The sequence below is a fragment of the Pseudopodoces humilis genome, chromosome 1, assembly GCF_049639895.1.
Source record: "Pseudopodoces humilis isolate 2021_Gansu_Grassland_sample_001 chromosome 1, ASM4963989v1, whole genome shotgun sequence".
Taxonomy (NCBI): Eukaryota; Metazoa; Chordata; class Aves; order Passeriformes; family Paridae; genus Pseudopodoces; species Pseudopodoces humilis.
The window spans coordinates 139,006,994-139,021,444 of NC_142200.1; the positions used below are offsets into that span (position 1 = coordinate 139,006,994).

At 40.2% G+C, this 14,451-nt stretch overlaps 1 protein-coding gene across 3 annotated transcripts in view; it reads right to left on the bottom strand.

The window, feature by feature from the left end:
- Positions 1-6,360, bottom strand: part of CUL2 (cullin 2) — a 40,922-nt gene extending 34,562 nt beyond the window's left edge. The window contains exons 1-2 of one of the 3 annotated variants that reach the window (XM_014248742.2): positions 6,205-6,360; positions 2,840-2,978 (exon numbers count right to left, since the gene is read on the bottom strand). In XM_014248742.2, coding sequence (XP_014104217.1) covers positions 2,840-2,958 — 119 coding nt within the window. In that variant the 5' untranslated portion in view covers positions 2,959-2,978; positions 6,205-6,360. Of the gene's footprint in view, positions 1-2,839; positions 2,979-5,636; positions 5,777-5,844; positions 5,987-6,204 lie in introns of those variants that run through there. The other 2 variants (XM_014248743.2, XM_005518683.3) reach the window with 2 other exon arrangements.
- Positions 6,361-14,451: the final 8,091 nt, after the last annotated feature.

Consider the following 14,451-nt stretch of genomic DNA (forward strand, 5'->3'; position numbering starts at 1 on the left):
AGTACAGATGCCCCTGGGTACTCTTCAACTTATTTGTAACTTATTGGGTGGAAAACCCAAGAGAACAACAGGAAGATCTTGATGTTCTACCTGTTCAAAAAAGTTCTACATAAAAGACAGTTATCAAAGTACAGACGAACTACCTATCCCACTCTCTAACCAAGCTTTAACTAAAAAAGCACTCCCATGCCTACAGAACAGTTAACAGCAGTCTTGAAAGTGATACAATGTATTCACAATAACACCTCAAATAGAGACATAACTGTCACTCATTTACCAGATAATGAAACAAGTTCATACACATTTCTTTCAGCAGAGAATCTTAAAAGGAAATCTGAAGGTCAAAGGTGGCTCAGGATGACTCACATTTTAAATAAAGTGACATATGGTCTTTCAGTTGATCTTTTCCAGAACTCTTACACCATTGTGGTTCCCAGCTCATTGCCATTCTAGCATTTCAAGTATGAGGTAAAATGTTTCTTTAAAGATAAACTATGTTTAACAATAAAATTACCGTAAGTTACAAATGAAACACTATATTCAAGATAAACAAGTTCTGGAGAACTAGTGGGGCAAAAATTAGTTCTGGAAGTGGAATACGTGCAGTACAAGTCCCTCATCCCTAAAATACTGTCAGCTTCCATACTCCACTGGATCTCAGCTTCCTCAAACAGCACAAGGGAAAGCTAACACTTCTTAGAATACACTGATGCCAACTGAAACAGTGATTGTTTGCTGTTTATCCTTTGTATCACTGCCTTGACTATATAGTACAAAAATCAACTAATACTATAATCAATGAAATAACCTGTATGAGTTTTATTGAAACAGTCCAAATAATTTGCCATCTTTCTATTGTGCTGATTAAGCAATAAGAAAAGTAAGAGTTAATAGAACATTTCCTTTAAGAGAGAATAAAACATTAACAAAGAACAAGATGACGCATTTTTTGAACGCCAAATTTTTTTAAAAAATATTTTTAATAGTTTAGTCTTCTTTATGTATAAAACCTAAAAAAAGCTTTTATTCCAGCTGTACAGAACTACCAGTTCCACCAAGTTGTTGAATACTCATTGATCAGCTTGTGTTAAAACACAGTTTGGTTACAGGAACCAGAAGTACTAAACAACCAGCATTCTAGCTGGAAGTTACACAAACTCCTTGGGCCATTCAGCCACAGACAAATCAAAAGGCTCACGCCTGTGCCAAATCAGGCACTAATAGTACCACTTTCCAAGGAATGTAATTAAAAGATGATAGTAAGTAAGGTCTTAAGAATTACATGCCAAATGATTATTCCAAGATTGCTTCCTGAGTCCGCTATTCAAAAGCAATCCTTTTCTGATGTTCCATCAACTGGACTAAATCCCAAAAGAGGATCAACAGCAGACTTGTGTGCAAGGTCTCCACATAAGAAGTTGTAAGCAAAAAAGTGTGACAAGAGTAATCAATGCAGTATCTCATGCAACAATTATTATTTTATATTTAAATCTATTTTAGATGCCCTTGTTTAAATGTTTAAAGTTTTAAGCTACAGAATTTAACCACTTGATAAAGCCTGAATTATGTAATCCTCAAAAACTGCTTAGAATGACTGCAGAACAACTTCTTAGCATTTAAAGACCCACCTAACTGATTCAAACATTTTTTAAATTCTAGAATAACTTGAACTTGACTTCAGTAAAATGTGGCAAGTCATGCCCCTAGGAATTAAATAAAAAAATTTAAAATGAAAGAGCTCTTAAAGATTATTATACCACAAGAAGTCTCCACAAGAGCAAAAGTTATGTACACATGCACACACTCAAAACACAGGCACTTGGGAAAGCAATTCTGAGAAACAGTTAACAGGTTCAGAATGATATGAGACTTTAGAGTCAAGGTCCTACACACAGAATAAGTTTATGTCGTAAAAACTTATGCATAAGGATCTTCTCAGGTGCTTCTTTTTTCACCCACAAGAATTAAAGAATCAATCAATAAGTCTAAACAATTTTTCCTCCTCATAATTAAACCAAACTGTGTCTCATCCCTGCAGAACAGGCACAAAGCTTCCTAAAATTCTCCAGTTACTCACCACGATGTAATGGCTAATGAATATATAGACACAGGGTACAGTATAACTGGTTAGAAATGCTACACTTCTTTTAAAAGAAATTCACTGAAACTTAAATCTTGTAAAATATTACAGGACAATTTTACATGTAAAACATAAAACTTTCCACTACACTGTATGTACAGCTGTGACTTGAACAGCAAGACCATAAGAATGCAGAAAGAGCAGATATTTTTAAACACAGCTTAACTGTCACAAGTAATGAGGCAATAACAGTGGAGGGAAAGGAAGAAGGCTTTTTAATAAATCCTTGCTGTAGAAATGTCTACTATGGTAGCTATCTGTACAGTTAGAAATGCAAAGAAGGGGGAGAAATCTTTACACAGAACAACCTCATCATCCCCCACATCCCAAATTTAAAGATGTGTACTCTGTCTTGGGTATTTCCCCTGCTACACACAAAGACTTAAACACACAGGACAACCTCACTGTCAGAATAGGGGACATGCAACACCTGTAAGAACAGCTTTAGCATAAGCTAAGCATTAGAGCTACCAAAAGTGACTAAAACTGAGACCAGTTTACTTTTTATCAGCATGGTGATTTTTCACATAGAATACTTCCCAAATATGTAGAATTTCCATCCCTTTCAACTTATTCAAAGTCCTAATAATAGGTACAGTCTAACAAGCTGCTCAAGATCACTGTTACATAACACAGGTTTACTCTGTCCTAAACACATCACACAAACACATTAAGTCAAATTTTTCACTTAAAGGATACGAGAAGCGATCGTTCCACGTTGCTCTTTCAACATAATCCAACATAACAACAGCTTTAATCGTTGTTAGAAGTTTGTTCCATGTTTCATCGAAGTCAACTACTCGTGGTTTCAAGGACATTGTGGGGCTTTAGTGTTAATCTGTAGAACAATTAAACATATCAGACAACAGGGCATAACCATTAAAAAAAATACACTTCCTTCGAATTTTTCAATTTAAACTTTGTACAGTGTCACACCACTATGATAAAGCAATACAAAGAACACCGCCCCCTCCAACAGGAAGCTCACAATCTCTCAGTTTTAATGGTTTGGAATGGAACATTAATGTTGCATGAATAGAGTACAATATAACACAAATTAATCTAACAGCATCATGCTTTGTGAAATTCATTATCTCACCAACTACTCATTTAACAGTGTCACATGAAAAAAACAACTTTTCTGGAAATTTTGATTTCCTCATTTTTATTCAAAGACTTATTTAACTGTATCTAAGGAAATCTGGGGTAAAAACAAACTAAATTGTTACCAAGTATCTGAAATTCCTACTGCCAGTTTGTAGCCAATGCTCACCTCAGGCTTTCATGAGACATTTTCAGTATAGTATTTGTAAAGCCACAAAACCCTAGAGCTTTGATCAGGATGTGAAAAAGAAACACAGAGCAACATGCAGAGCTTTTGCAGCTTACTGCACTATGCAATACCATGAACAGTGAGATCTTTCAAGTAAGACATGACTTGAAAATACAGAAGCTGTGTTAGTAATTTAATATCAAAAATACCAAAAGAGATTTATTGCAAAAAAACCCCACTCAACATTAAATTATCTAAATAAAACTAGGGAAAAAGTAAGGTGATTTTATAAAGAGACAACTGTGAAGGCCTCTTGTTTCCACTAGTCTCTGTCCTATGCACCTAATCTGGAAAGGACCTGATGTGTGACATTCAATGCACAAAGCAGGTCTGGTTCCTGCTCAGAAACATGACATTGTAAGACTACAATAGAAAGCGGAAAGAATACTTCTATTTCCATTTCAAACAGATGGACAAGTGACTCTTGTCTTTCCAAATTTTCAAGGTCAGAAGGGAAAGTAGAAAGCTAGTGACAGACTTTGAGCACAAGAGGCAGACCTCTGCAAGGGAAAGAATCAGATATCATGCTAAAAAACTATTTAGCAACCAGCTTACTACCTTAAGCATTACTGGCTCTTACAGGATATATCACATCTCAGCTTAAGAAAAAAGCAATAAAATCAGATGCAACTTTTAGCATGCATGCTTACGACCCACCCCCCTAACTAACCAAGGCCCTCAACTGCTATAAATGTTGTCATATTTGTAACATGGTTATTAATTCAATCCATATGTCAGCAGGAGCTTACACAGAAAAATCAGTGAAAAGTGACAAAACAAGGACCCATCAAAGAAAGTAAGCAGAAGAACACACTGATGTATGATTCACAGAAACATGAACCTCAGCAGAGGCAGACAACAGCTCGCTTCCAGGGGGACAGAGGGGTAAGTGGTAATCTTCAAAAAGGCCTAATATATCCCTCTTCTAGAAAACGCAAGAGCATTTCCAGCTGACCCCAAGAAAAAATAATCATGGGCCACAGAAGACAATAAGAATCATAGTGCTTGTGGTAATGAAGCTGTACTTGTGCTATATTAGATGTCGCTCACACAGCAACCAAGGTAAAAGAGCCCTTTCTTCAAAGACAAGCAAAACCGAGGTGAAGAAGGAAGGGCAAAGAAAAAGTCCTCCCCACTTCAATGGGGACATTTAATTAATGATATCCCAATGTCATTAATCAGTACCATTGTGTTCAGGATGATTAAAACCTAATACTATGTAAAGCATCCACATGGTCATCCAAGTATAGATTAAGATAACTACTATTTGGCATTCTCTTACAACTTCCATGGAAATATGAATTTAAATGTGTTTTACAGACATTTTAACAAATATGGTGTAACTTTGACTGTAAGACACTGGGCTTTTTGGGGTATGCTGTGCTGTGCGCTGTCACAAGCTCACCAACTTCGATTGTTAAATATATTATATTGATCACGGTAAGAACTATAGCAGGGCAGAATATCTACCCTAGGGTTTAGACTATTCTGGGGGTGGGAAGCCATACCTGTTTGATAAGCCCTAAGGTAAACAGATGTTACTGAAACATATTTACTCAGCAGGATAATAAAACGATGCCGCTTGCATCGCCTCATTCTTTAAAACATACTGTTGTCATACTGCATATATTTGTTCACATTAATAAACACAGCGTTCTGTCCAGCATCAAAGGACGCCCCAAATTTCCAAGCTTATTTCCAAGCTATTCAACCACTTCGATATGCAGCGTTACAAGCCCGTGGTGGGTGCGCAGCAACAGGCAGCACTCGCGTCAAACAGGTGATCAGTGCTGCCCGCCCCCGCCCCGCTCTCCACCTTCTCCCTCCACCAAAACAAAAGCGAAACTGGCTGAGGATGCAGCCAGCGGATAATGAGCGGCCCCGCCGGAGAGGCCGCACCGCGCCCTCCCCGCGGGGCAAGGGCAGGAGCCGGGGCAGGACGCAGCGGGCGGGCGCTGCCGCGCAGACACCGCCGGGGGATGGGGGCCCGGGCCGGGGGCAGCGGCGGGGCCGGACGGAAGGCAGGCCCCGATCGCCCTCGCGCACACCCGGCGGGGTCGGGGACCGCCACCTCCCCGCGAGCACGGCGCTCCCTCCCCTCAGCGCGGCGGGCGGACCGGGCCGGACAGAGTCGGGCCGAGCTGGACCGGGCGAGGGCGTTACCTGGCGGCCCGGGGCCCGAGTCAGCCTCCCCCGCCCGGCCTCCCTCGCTCCTGCCCTCGGCCGCGGTCGCTGCCCCGCTCCGTCCTCACAGCGCTGCCATTACCCAAAGCCGCTCGCGCCCCGCCCCTCCGCCGGCGCCGCCACTGCCGGGGTCGGGGCGCGGCCCCCGGCTCCGCTCGGTGCTGCTACCGCCTCGCCGCCGGCTCACCCGCGGCGCCGCCGCCCCCGGGTTCTCCCCGTCGGCCTCTGCCCGATGGCCGTAGGATGAGCTGGGGCCGACGAGTCCCGGCGCTCCGTCACTTTCCGATCGCACCCACCCCCGCCGGAGCAGCGGTGTTTGGTACAGCCCGCACTGTACGGCGAGCGCGGGCGGCCGCACTTCCTAGCGGCGGGTCGTCGCCGCGCAAGCGTCACTCCACCTCCATGGCGGGACCGTTCCCGTCCCGCGCCTTCACGACATGGAGTCGCGGAGGGCGGGCGGGACGTGTCGGGACAGGGACTGGAACTGGAACCACCCTCTCCCCCGGGCGCAGCGTTCCCGGGGCTCGTGTGAGGAGGTCGCCGTTACCTCAGAAGGTGGAAGTGTCCCCGTCCCGCCGCCGGCCCCCAACAGGGAATTTCTCCGGCTTCCAGCAGTCCGCTCCGGGCAGTGCCCCGGCCCCGGCTGCCTTGACAGAGCGCCCTCCGTCCCCTTGGGGACCTTGGCGGAAAGGGGCAACACAAAGTTGTTGGGTGGAAGTAACAAAGTAGAGTCGCTGTGGAGACCAAGTAGCCGGGCGTGCTCACGTGTCCCGGGCGCACGTGCGCGCTGCGGGAGCCCCTGGGCATCGCATCCCCTGCGGACACCGCGCCTGGGCTCACCGCGCTCGCAGCTGAACGTACGAGTTCTTTTTAAAAAAGGCTAAAAAATAGGGATTCATTTAGAGCACATGGTGCAGCGCTCGGTAGGAGACAATAGTCTTCTGGAAAACAGACATTTCTTTCTGAAAAATCTCTACTGTTCAAACTACCCAAAAACTCATGCCAAAATAATTGCTTTCCCTGTTTTCAAATTAAGCCCTTGCCCATTTTATTTCCAGTGCTTGCAGCTTTATCATTAAGCCTTAATGCTTTCCTTTGTGTTCTCTTTCAAAATTATTTTTATTGGCTCCTTCTAGGCATTTTAAACACCACTTCAACTTTCTCTGTTTTCACCTTAAACCCTCTTATTTTTCTATTCTGCTAGCTTAAAGCTCTTCTGTTTGCTGGGGGGGAGGTAGGTTGTAACTTCAAACTCTTGGGTGCTTGTTATTTTCTGGAAGTGTTACATTATATCTGTGGCAATTTCTCCTTTTTTTAAGGGCTGAAGGATCTTTTTAAGTGGTAGTGTTAGTCACAAGTTTATGACTTAAACTCTTAGAAGTTAAAATATTTGCTGGCACAATTCAATTACGCTGTTTAACCAAGCTATGTGAATGTATTAATTGTACAAGATCTGATATCACAAGTTATACAGCCAATAATGAAAAACAACCTTATCTGTACACTACCCAAACATTACACAGTACATATTTTCTAAGTTTTTATTATATGAGGAAATTTAGTCCTGAGTTAACTGTTAAAAACTAGAAACACAGATACAGGAAGGCAGGTATTTTCAAAACTAATAATTTGGGGTGTTCAGCATGGGAGAATCATATATTAATTTTCTAAAATTATGAATATTCGCAGTTAGCACAGACTTAATTACGTACCAAATCCTCAGCTATTCTGCACACTGTTCTAGAAGGCTGCAGTTAATGAAGCAAATTGGGGAGTCACAATTCAGAGGAGAACATGAACATTTGTTACTGCTTTTATGTAAGGCATTTAAAAATTGTTCTTGGATTTAAATGTATTTAAGAAATAACAATTCCTACTTAAGTCACAACTTTAAAATCTGGATATCCTTTTCATCAAGTTTCTTTGTCAATGGTGTCCAGAGAATTACCACCTCAAAACACAGAATGGGGTACTGTAGGAGTCTGAAATGAGCAAGCTGTGAGCATTACTGTGTGTGTTGCTGAGGTCATCTCACCAAAACTTCCAAAAGGACTTCCAGAAGAACAAAGGTTCTCATGCAATCTAATAAGAAATAATTATATCTGCCAAGAGCAAGACTAAAACTTGTGCGTATGCACGAATGCTTTATGTGAGTGGATACAAGATTCATGCATCAGTGAGTTCAGTTCAGTGTTAGCTGTGTGGTGGGGCTGCTCCTACCTGCTGAAACCAAGATGTTGATGATCTGAATTAACCTGCTGTGCAGACATGCACAAGACAGCCAGAAATGCAAGTTGCCGTTTGGCAAAGTGTGACAAAGTAATGGTGTCGTCAGCTACCTCAGTCATCTCTTGATGCATTTTTTGATAAAAGCAGATGTGCAGACCTACTTTAAATCCTGCTCGACCAATGCTTAGTGTTGTCTTTCAGCAGGTGTAGATAGCAGAGACACAGACGGGGGGCAGATAGAAATTCTGCAAGTTTTTGTAGGGTAGTCCTATGGAGAAGTCAACTTCTTCCCAGTAAATTCTTACCAGTTCTTTATGTATTGTTGATTACAGTAGTGAGTGGCACAGGTTATTTTCTACTAAGTGCATATGCCACCTTAAAATTTTGACAACACAGCCACAAATTTATGTTTCTTTGATTACATCTGCTACAAGTCTGCTCACTGTCCCAATCAGTATTGCAGTATTTCCTGAGTGCCCCCATTGTTTACATGCATTTGTTTTCTCTCATCTGCTATTTGTTTCTGTTTGCATTTACTTGTTTTCTTTTCTCTTATGTAATTATTTTCAAAGGAGCTGTCTATTTTATTTTTATGTTTATGCTACATCTAACACTATATTATTCTGTTACAGAACTAGGAATCCCATGGCCCTATGGTAATACAAACACTATATTAAATGTGCCACTATACCACTTGCTGCTTTATTTAAAAGCTGGTTTCGACTGGAGTCTGAACTGACAGTGAGTATCCACATTCGCCCACCACCACCATTTCATTTGCAAATGCTTACTATCTGCAAATGTTACTACCTGCTCTTCTTGTCTTTGATTTAAAACCCTATTTTTTGAGTAACATATTCCTTAGACTTTTTCATTGAGAAAATGAGAATATTGAATGGATTATTTATGTTATATTCAATTTATACTAGATGAGTTAGTCTACATTATAGATGCAGATAATAAAACTAAAAATTTTTTCAAATAGTATTTTGCTTCTGAAAACAAGATAAATGAAAGGAGGAATGGACTTTTATTTCATTATAGCTACTTTTAATCTAGACTTTTATTGTGGGTATTTGTCTTTCATCTGGTAATGTGCAAAATATATGCATAAACTGAACAAATCTTTTGTGATTTTAAAAATACACAGTAATTAAGTAGTATTCTTGTAGATTATTTTAAGTTTATGAAAAATTTAAAATGTGTGATTATTTAATCTTCTTTAACCCCTTTAATTTTCATTAAGAAGCAGGCGCTCACTGCACTCCTGGCCACAAGATGGCAGCGCTGAATAGATAAATAATAGTTCAAAAGTTTCAACTTGCATAACCTCCAATAAAACTAGCAAAACCCACGGCTCTTTGTCCATGAAACAGGAAAAATAACGAAAGTTGAACTCTACCAAACAACATTTATTAGTTAGCCATCAATTCTTTAGTTCAGCTCCCAGATTTATTCTATCCTTCCCCAGGATTGCTTGGAAAAAAATTTACAAATGTCATTTCCCCCCATCTATTATTAAAAATGGGCACCAATTTATTTTTGTGTCATTGTAGCTATAAAGTTAAATTATCTGTCTGAGCAATATTAGTTAGTTTTTCTTCCCTATTTTATTGCCAAAAAAATCGCTAACAATATTCTGCAACATTATTGACAAGCAAAATTGTGTATTTAGAACTTGTATGTGTGCTGTCAAGACTTTATGATGCAGTAAATGAGCCTACTTACAGGAATTTTCAGATATTAAACAGCTTTATATATGAGGTTATATATGTGAGGTATATACCTCATATATACATGTAAATGGTTATAAATATTGTGAAGTACATGTTGTGAGGAAGGTGTTATATAAGTAAAAGATTTTGGAGCTTTTCTGTGTTCAGTTTACAAGGTTGTAAATCCTTCTTGTTCACTAAGCAAAACAGATGCCGATGGCTCAGGTACTTGCTATGGGCTGGGTGAAGCAGATATAACAATTAACCAACAAACAAGTAACCTGGCATATAAGAGGCTTCAGTGTTCCTATTTATCATGTTGTTTATCTAAGCATTTGGAAAAAGAATACAAAAAGCTTCTAAAGAAGCTGTTAGATGGCTTTATTTTCTGAATCATTAAAAATGAAGGAGTCCTGGCTGAGTCATCATGTGGTTGGGTTTGAGTTAATTACTGGGATTTTGATTTCAGGTTTAATTTGAATATGAAACTACCCCTGAAATTTACTCTAGTAAATAACCTAGTTTGTAGTTTTCATGCTTTAGCTTATATGCATAAAATCCCAAAGCTGGTATGAGTTAGGGAAGCGTGGTGACAGAGCTGAGGACATGGAACTGTTCAAACATCATCACTTATCCCTGCTGGTGGAAATGAGAGAGAGGGAGGGACAGAGCCATGAGACGATGCTGCACACAAGGGAAGGGAAGCTGCAGTTCCAAGAAAGTTCAGTTGCTTCTACCAGGTCATGAGCAAGGAATATATTTGTTTATAGTACCAGCAATGAACCAAACAATATTATTCTAAATGTATCTTCTTCCCTTTTGATTCAGAAATTATGCAATTGTCTTCGGAAAGTGGTTTGAGTCTTTTTTTAGCAGTGCCTTTTAATAAAAGGCTCATAGACCATGTGCACCATTGTACTATTGCTTTTAAAAATCATAGTGAAATAATTCTTTCATGGAGATGCCGTAACACAGTGAAAAGACATTGCTCAATACTTCAAGTCCTGTGCCCAGTTCTGGGCCTATCACTTCAAAAAAGACATTGAGGTGCTGGAGCATATCTGGAGAAGAGGAATGAAGCTGGTGAAATGTACAGAAAATAAGCCATATGAGGATGCAGCTGGAGGAGCAGGGGGTGTTTAGCCTTGAGGAGTCTCAGGAGAGTCCTTATTCCTCTCTATAACTCCTTGAAAGGAGATTGTAGCAAGGTGGGGGTTAACCTCTTTCCCCAGGCAATCTGAGACAGAATGAGAGGAAGTGACCTCAAGTTGTGATTGGAGATGTTCAGGCTGGACATCTGGAAGAATTTCTTCACTCAGAGGGTTGTCAGCCATTGGAACAGGCTGCCCAGGGAGGTGGTGCAGTCATTATCCTGGGAGGTGTTCAAGAAACAACTGGATGTGGTACTTAGTGCTATGGTTTATTTGACAAGGTGGTGTTCAGCCAAAGGTTTGACTCCGTCTCCTTGGAGGTCTTTTCCAACCTCAATGATTTTACAATCCTATAATTTTATGAGCAGATACTGTAAGAGGAAGAAGGCAGCTGCTGCTTTTTGTTTGCTAGGCACAATGTTTTGGAGAAAATAGTCATGTAAATCTTGTGTTGTTCTACCACTATACTAAAAATGTAAACCCCAGCATACAGCTCTATGACATCTGTGTGTGCAGTACGTATAAGGATACATAGAGAAGGAACAAAAACACTTGAACTTGGTGACTGCAGAACCCCTAGTGATGATGCTCTTAGGCAGCACAACTTAATTTTGATACAAGGTTGAATTTGCAGACCTGTTGTTTCTGGAAAAAAAAAAGGAAAAAAAAAAGGAAAAAGAACAAATAGTATCTGTCTCCACTAAAATATGATAAATGGGAAATGTTTAGTGCTGATTTCTAAAATGTCATTTTCTAAATTAAAGTAGGCATCATTCCATTTCCTTGGGTTTTCTTGAGAAATTATTTTATAAAAGTATATATATTTGTCTCTCAGATAATCCAGTAAAACACATATTTCATACTTAATGGAGATGGAAAACTCCTGTAATGTGCAAAAGTGCTAGACAAAGACAATGAGAAGAAACAGCTCATAAATAAACCAGCTGGCAAAACAGAATCATCAAAGAGATAAATTTGTTGAGCTAGCATTTGATGAAGATATATCCTTTTCAGAAAAATATGTTTCTTTAGCCATTTATCTGTATCTCTGGTAGATTAAGAACTAACAATTCTTGACATGAAAGAAATACAGAAGGTCTCTCACATAAACACATTGCAAATTTTCTCACATAAACACATTGCAAATAGCCCAATAATCTTGTGTTATACAGAATACTCTTCCATTTAGTTATTTTTCAGTTGTACCTCATCCTTCTTTTTATAGCTCCCGTACACCTTTACCTTGCTCCATTTAATCAGCAGCTCTTGCTTTTCATTTTATATTCTGTATTCTTGGTCTTCACTGTCATTTACAACCATTTACCACCAACAAAACAATCTGCTTCCCCATCAAAAACAGCCTACAGCTGCTAGAAAATCTAGTCTACAGCAACAGTGTTAACCAAATGCAGATTTATTAAAAAATATATCTTTTCATTGAATATTTTTAACAAATATGAACCCTTTGTATGAGTTTGCCTTTTACTGCATTATTTGAATGTTTGATGTCATTCACCTTTCTGTGAGGTAGTTCCTCGACATCCTATTAGTGCTGGCCACATTCCTGCACTGGCTCACTGTGCCTTACAGGATACAGATATTTTTCAAGGCACAAGTATATGTCAACTGTTTAGAACACCCATACTCCTATAGCACAGTGTATTCACATTCAACTACAAACTGTTTTTTGTGTGCTTCTTTTAACACAGCCTATTCAGAAAACTTTTAATAGTAAAGTCTTATGTATTTAAATTATAAATACAACTTAAGCAGTTGTTTCAAAATTTAATATTCATACTATAGGTATAAAATAATACTTTATACAAACCTGGTACTTTTCACCTGAAAAGTTCAAAGATCTCTACAAACAGCAATAAATTGTAAATGGTTATAAATACTGTGAAGTACATATTATGAGGAAGGTGTTATATAAGTAAAGTTCATTGTTCAGCAGAGGAAAATAAAATTTCATGGAGCGGATCTAAGTTACCATTCTTTTTTTCTGCTGTAACAGAAATATCATGATGTATATATCTTGAAGTCACCAGTCAGTCCTTTAAGCATTTCAGATGCCTTACATTGTTCCCAAGTCAGAATATTATTTTCAGATTATAATAATTTCTCTCATGAAATGAATATGCAACAAATGAGTATGCAGCAATTTATATAAATGTCAAGTTATTTGTCAGACTTGACAGGTTTCTCCACTGTTTTGTTTGTTCTGGCTCCAGTGTGTGGGGAGACAACAGTGCTGGAGACCTAACCTAGGACTGGTAAATTAGGAAATAGAGTCTGAATACACATTCACAAATCATTTCAGCCATTTGTGTTGTTCAAGCAGTGATTAATAAAGTGATCACAGTTTAGGTGCTAGTGTACTCTGATTTGTTATGTTTTGATGCATCAGTAAGTACCTCCTTTCAAACTGCAGGACATACCAGACAGTAGCATATGAATTGGGATACCTGTTTTGTATTTATAAACTTCAATTTCTTATTACAAATCCTAAAAAAGTAAAAAAGTAAAAAAAAAAAAAAAAGCAAACAATACTCAAACAAAACATGTTAAAATTTTGTATTTCATCTTTGGAGTATAAAGTATTATAACATTACTACAAGTTATCCAAAACCAAATCATTACAAACCCAAGAAAATAAAAACAATGATATTTTTAAAAATGCACCTAGAATAGTGTTGCCGCCGATTTGATTAGTTTTATTAAGTTCAGAGTTGGTTTACCCCAGTTGCTCCCCTGTCGTCCAGAATGGTTTGTTCCCAGTTGCCCATCCTTGTAAACCCTTCCCCTTTTTCCAGATTGTTCCCCATCCATCACCCCAACCCTGCCCCCGAGTCCTGTCAATCTATGCGAACCCCACCTTTTGTTCCAGCTCTTTCCCTGCTTATCGTCCCTTCCTCGATGCCCTATTGATTGTACAGCTGCCTTCCCTCCCCCGGGTCCCTGCCATTGGTCCTGCGCATTGTAATCCCCACCCACAACTCCTCCCTTGCTGCTGTCCCATTGGTCGTTGTGTGGGCCGCCCGCAGTCCTTAAAACCTGGCGCACGGAGGTGCCTAGGGTCTCGGCTCGGACCTCTTTCCTGCAGTCTGGGCCCCGTACCTCGTCTCCTTTCCCTGCACCTGTTGGAATAAACTTGTTCCTGGGAAATTGGAAGAGCCTGAGCACTCTTTCTCCCTTCGCCACAACCCGTGTCGCCCTGTGAGCCATAACGCCAGAGCGCAGAGGAGCTCTGCAGGTTCCAGGTTGAGCCACGCAGTGCTCGCCTGGTTCCCCACTCCTGCCGCTGACGTCGGCCGGAGCTAGCCGAGGCGTGAAGGGCCGAGCGGGCAGCGACAGAATAGTGCTTGATATCCCCTCCACCAATAATGACATCTAACCCTTCCAAATAAAGAAATCCTATTTTTACATGACACAAGGCAAAGTAGATTTAGCTGAGATACTGCAAAGCCTCACAGCTGTTAGGCCAGGCTTCTCACTAAGCCAGACCTAGGACTCCTCAAGGCTATGCCTTCCTGTGCTTCTGGATTCTGCAACCCGCAGAAGTCAAGGTGGTGCCTTTTCAGAGCACTAATTTAGGCAGTATTGATTTTCAGAAGTTCCAGTGACAGGCAGCAGCAAATAATAAGAATCAAAAGATAATCAATTTGCTCTTGTACTGCTTGTACTGTCACTCAGTGTTCA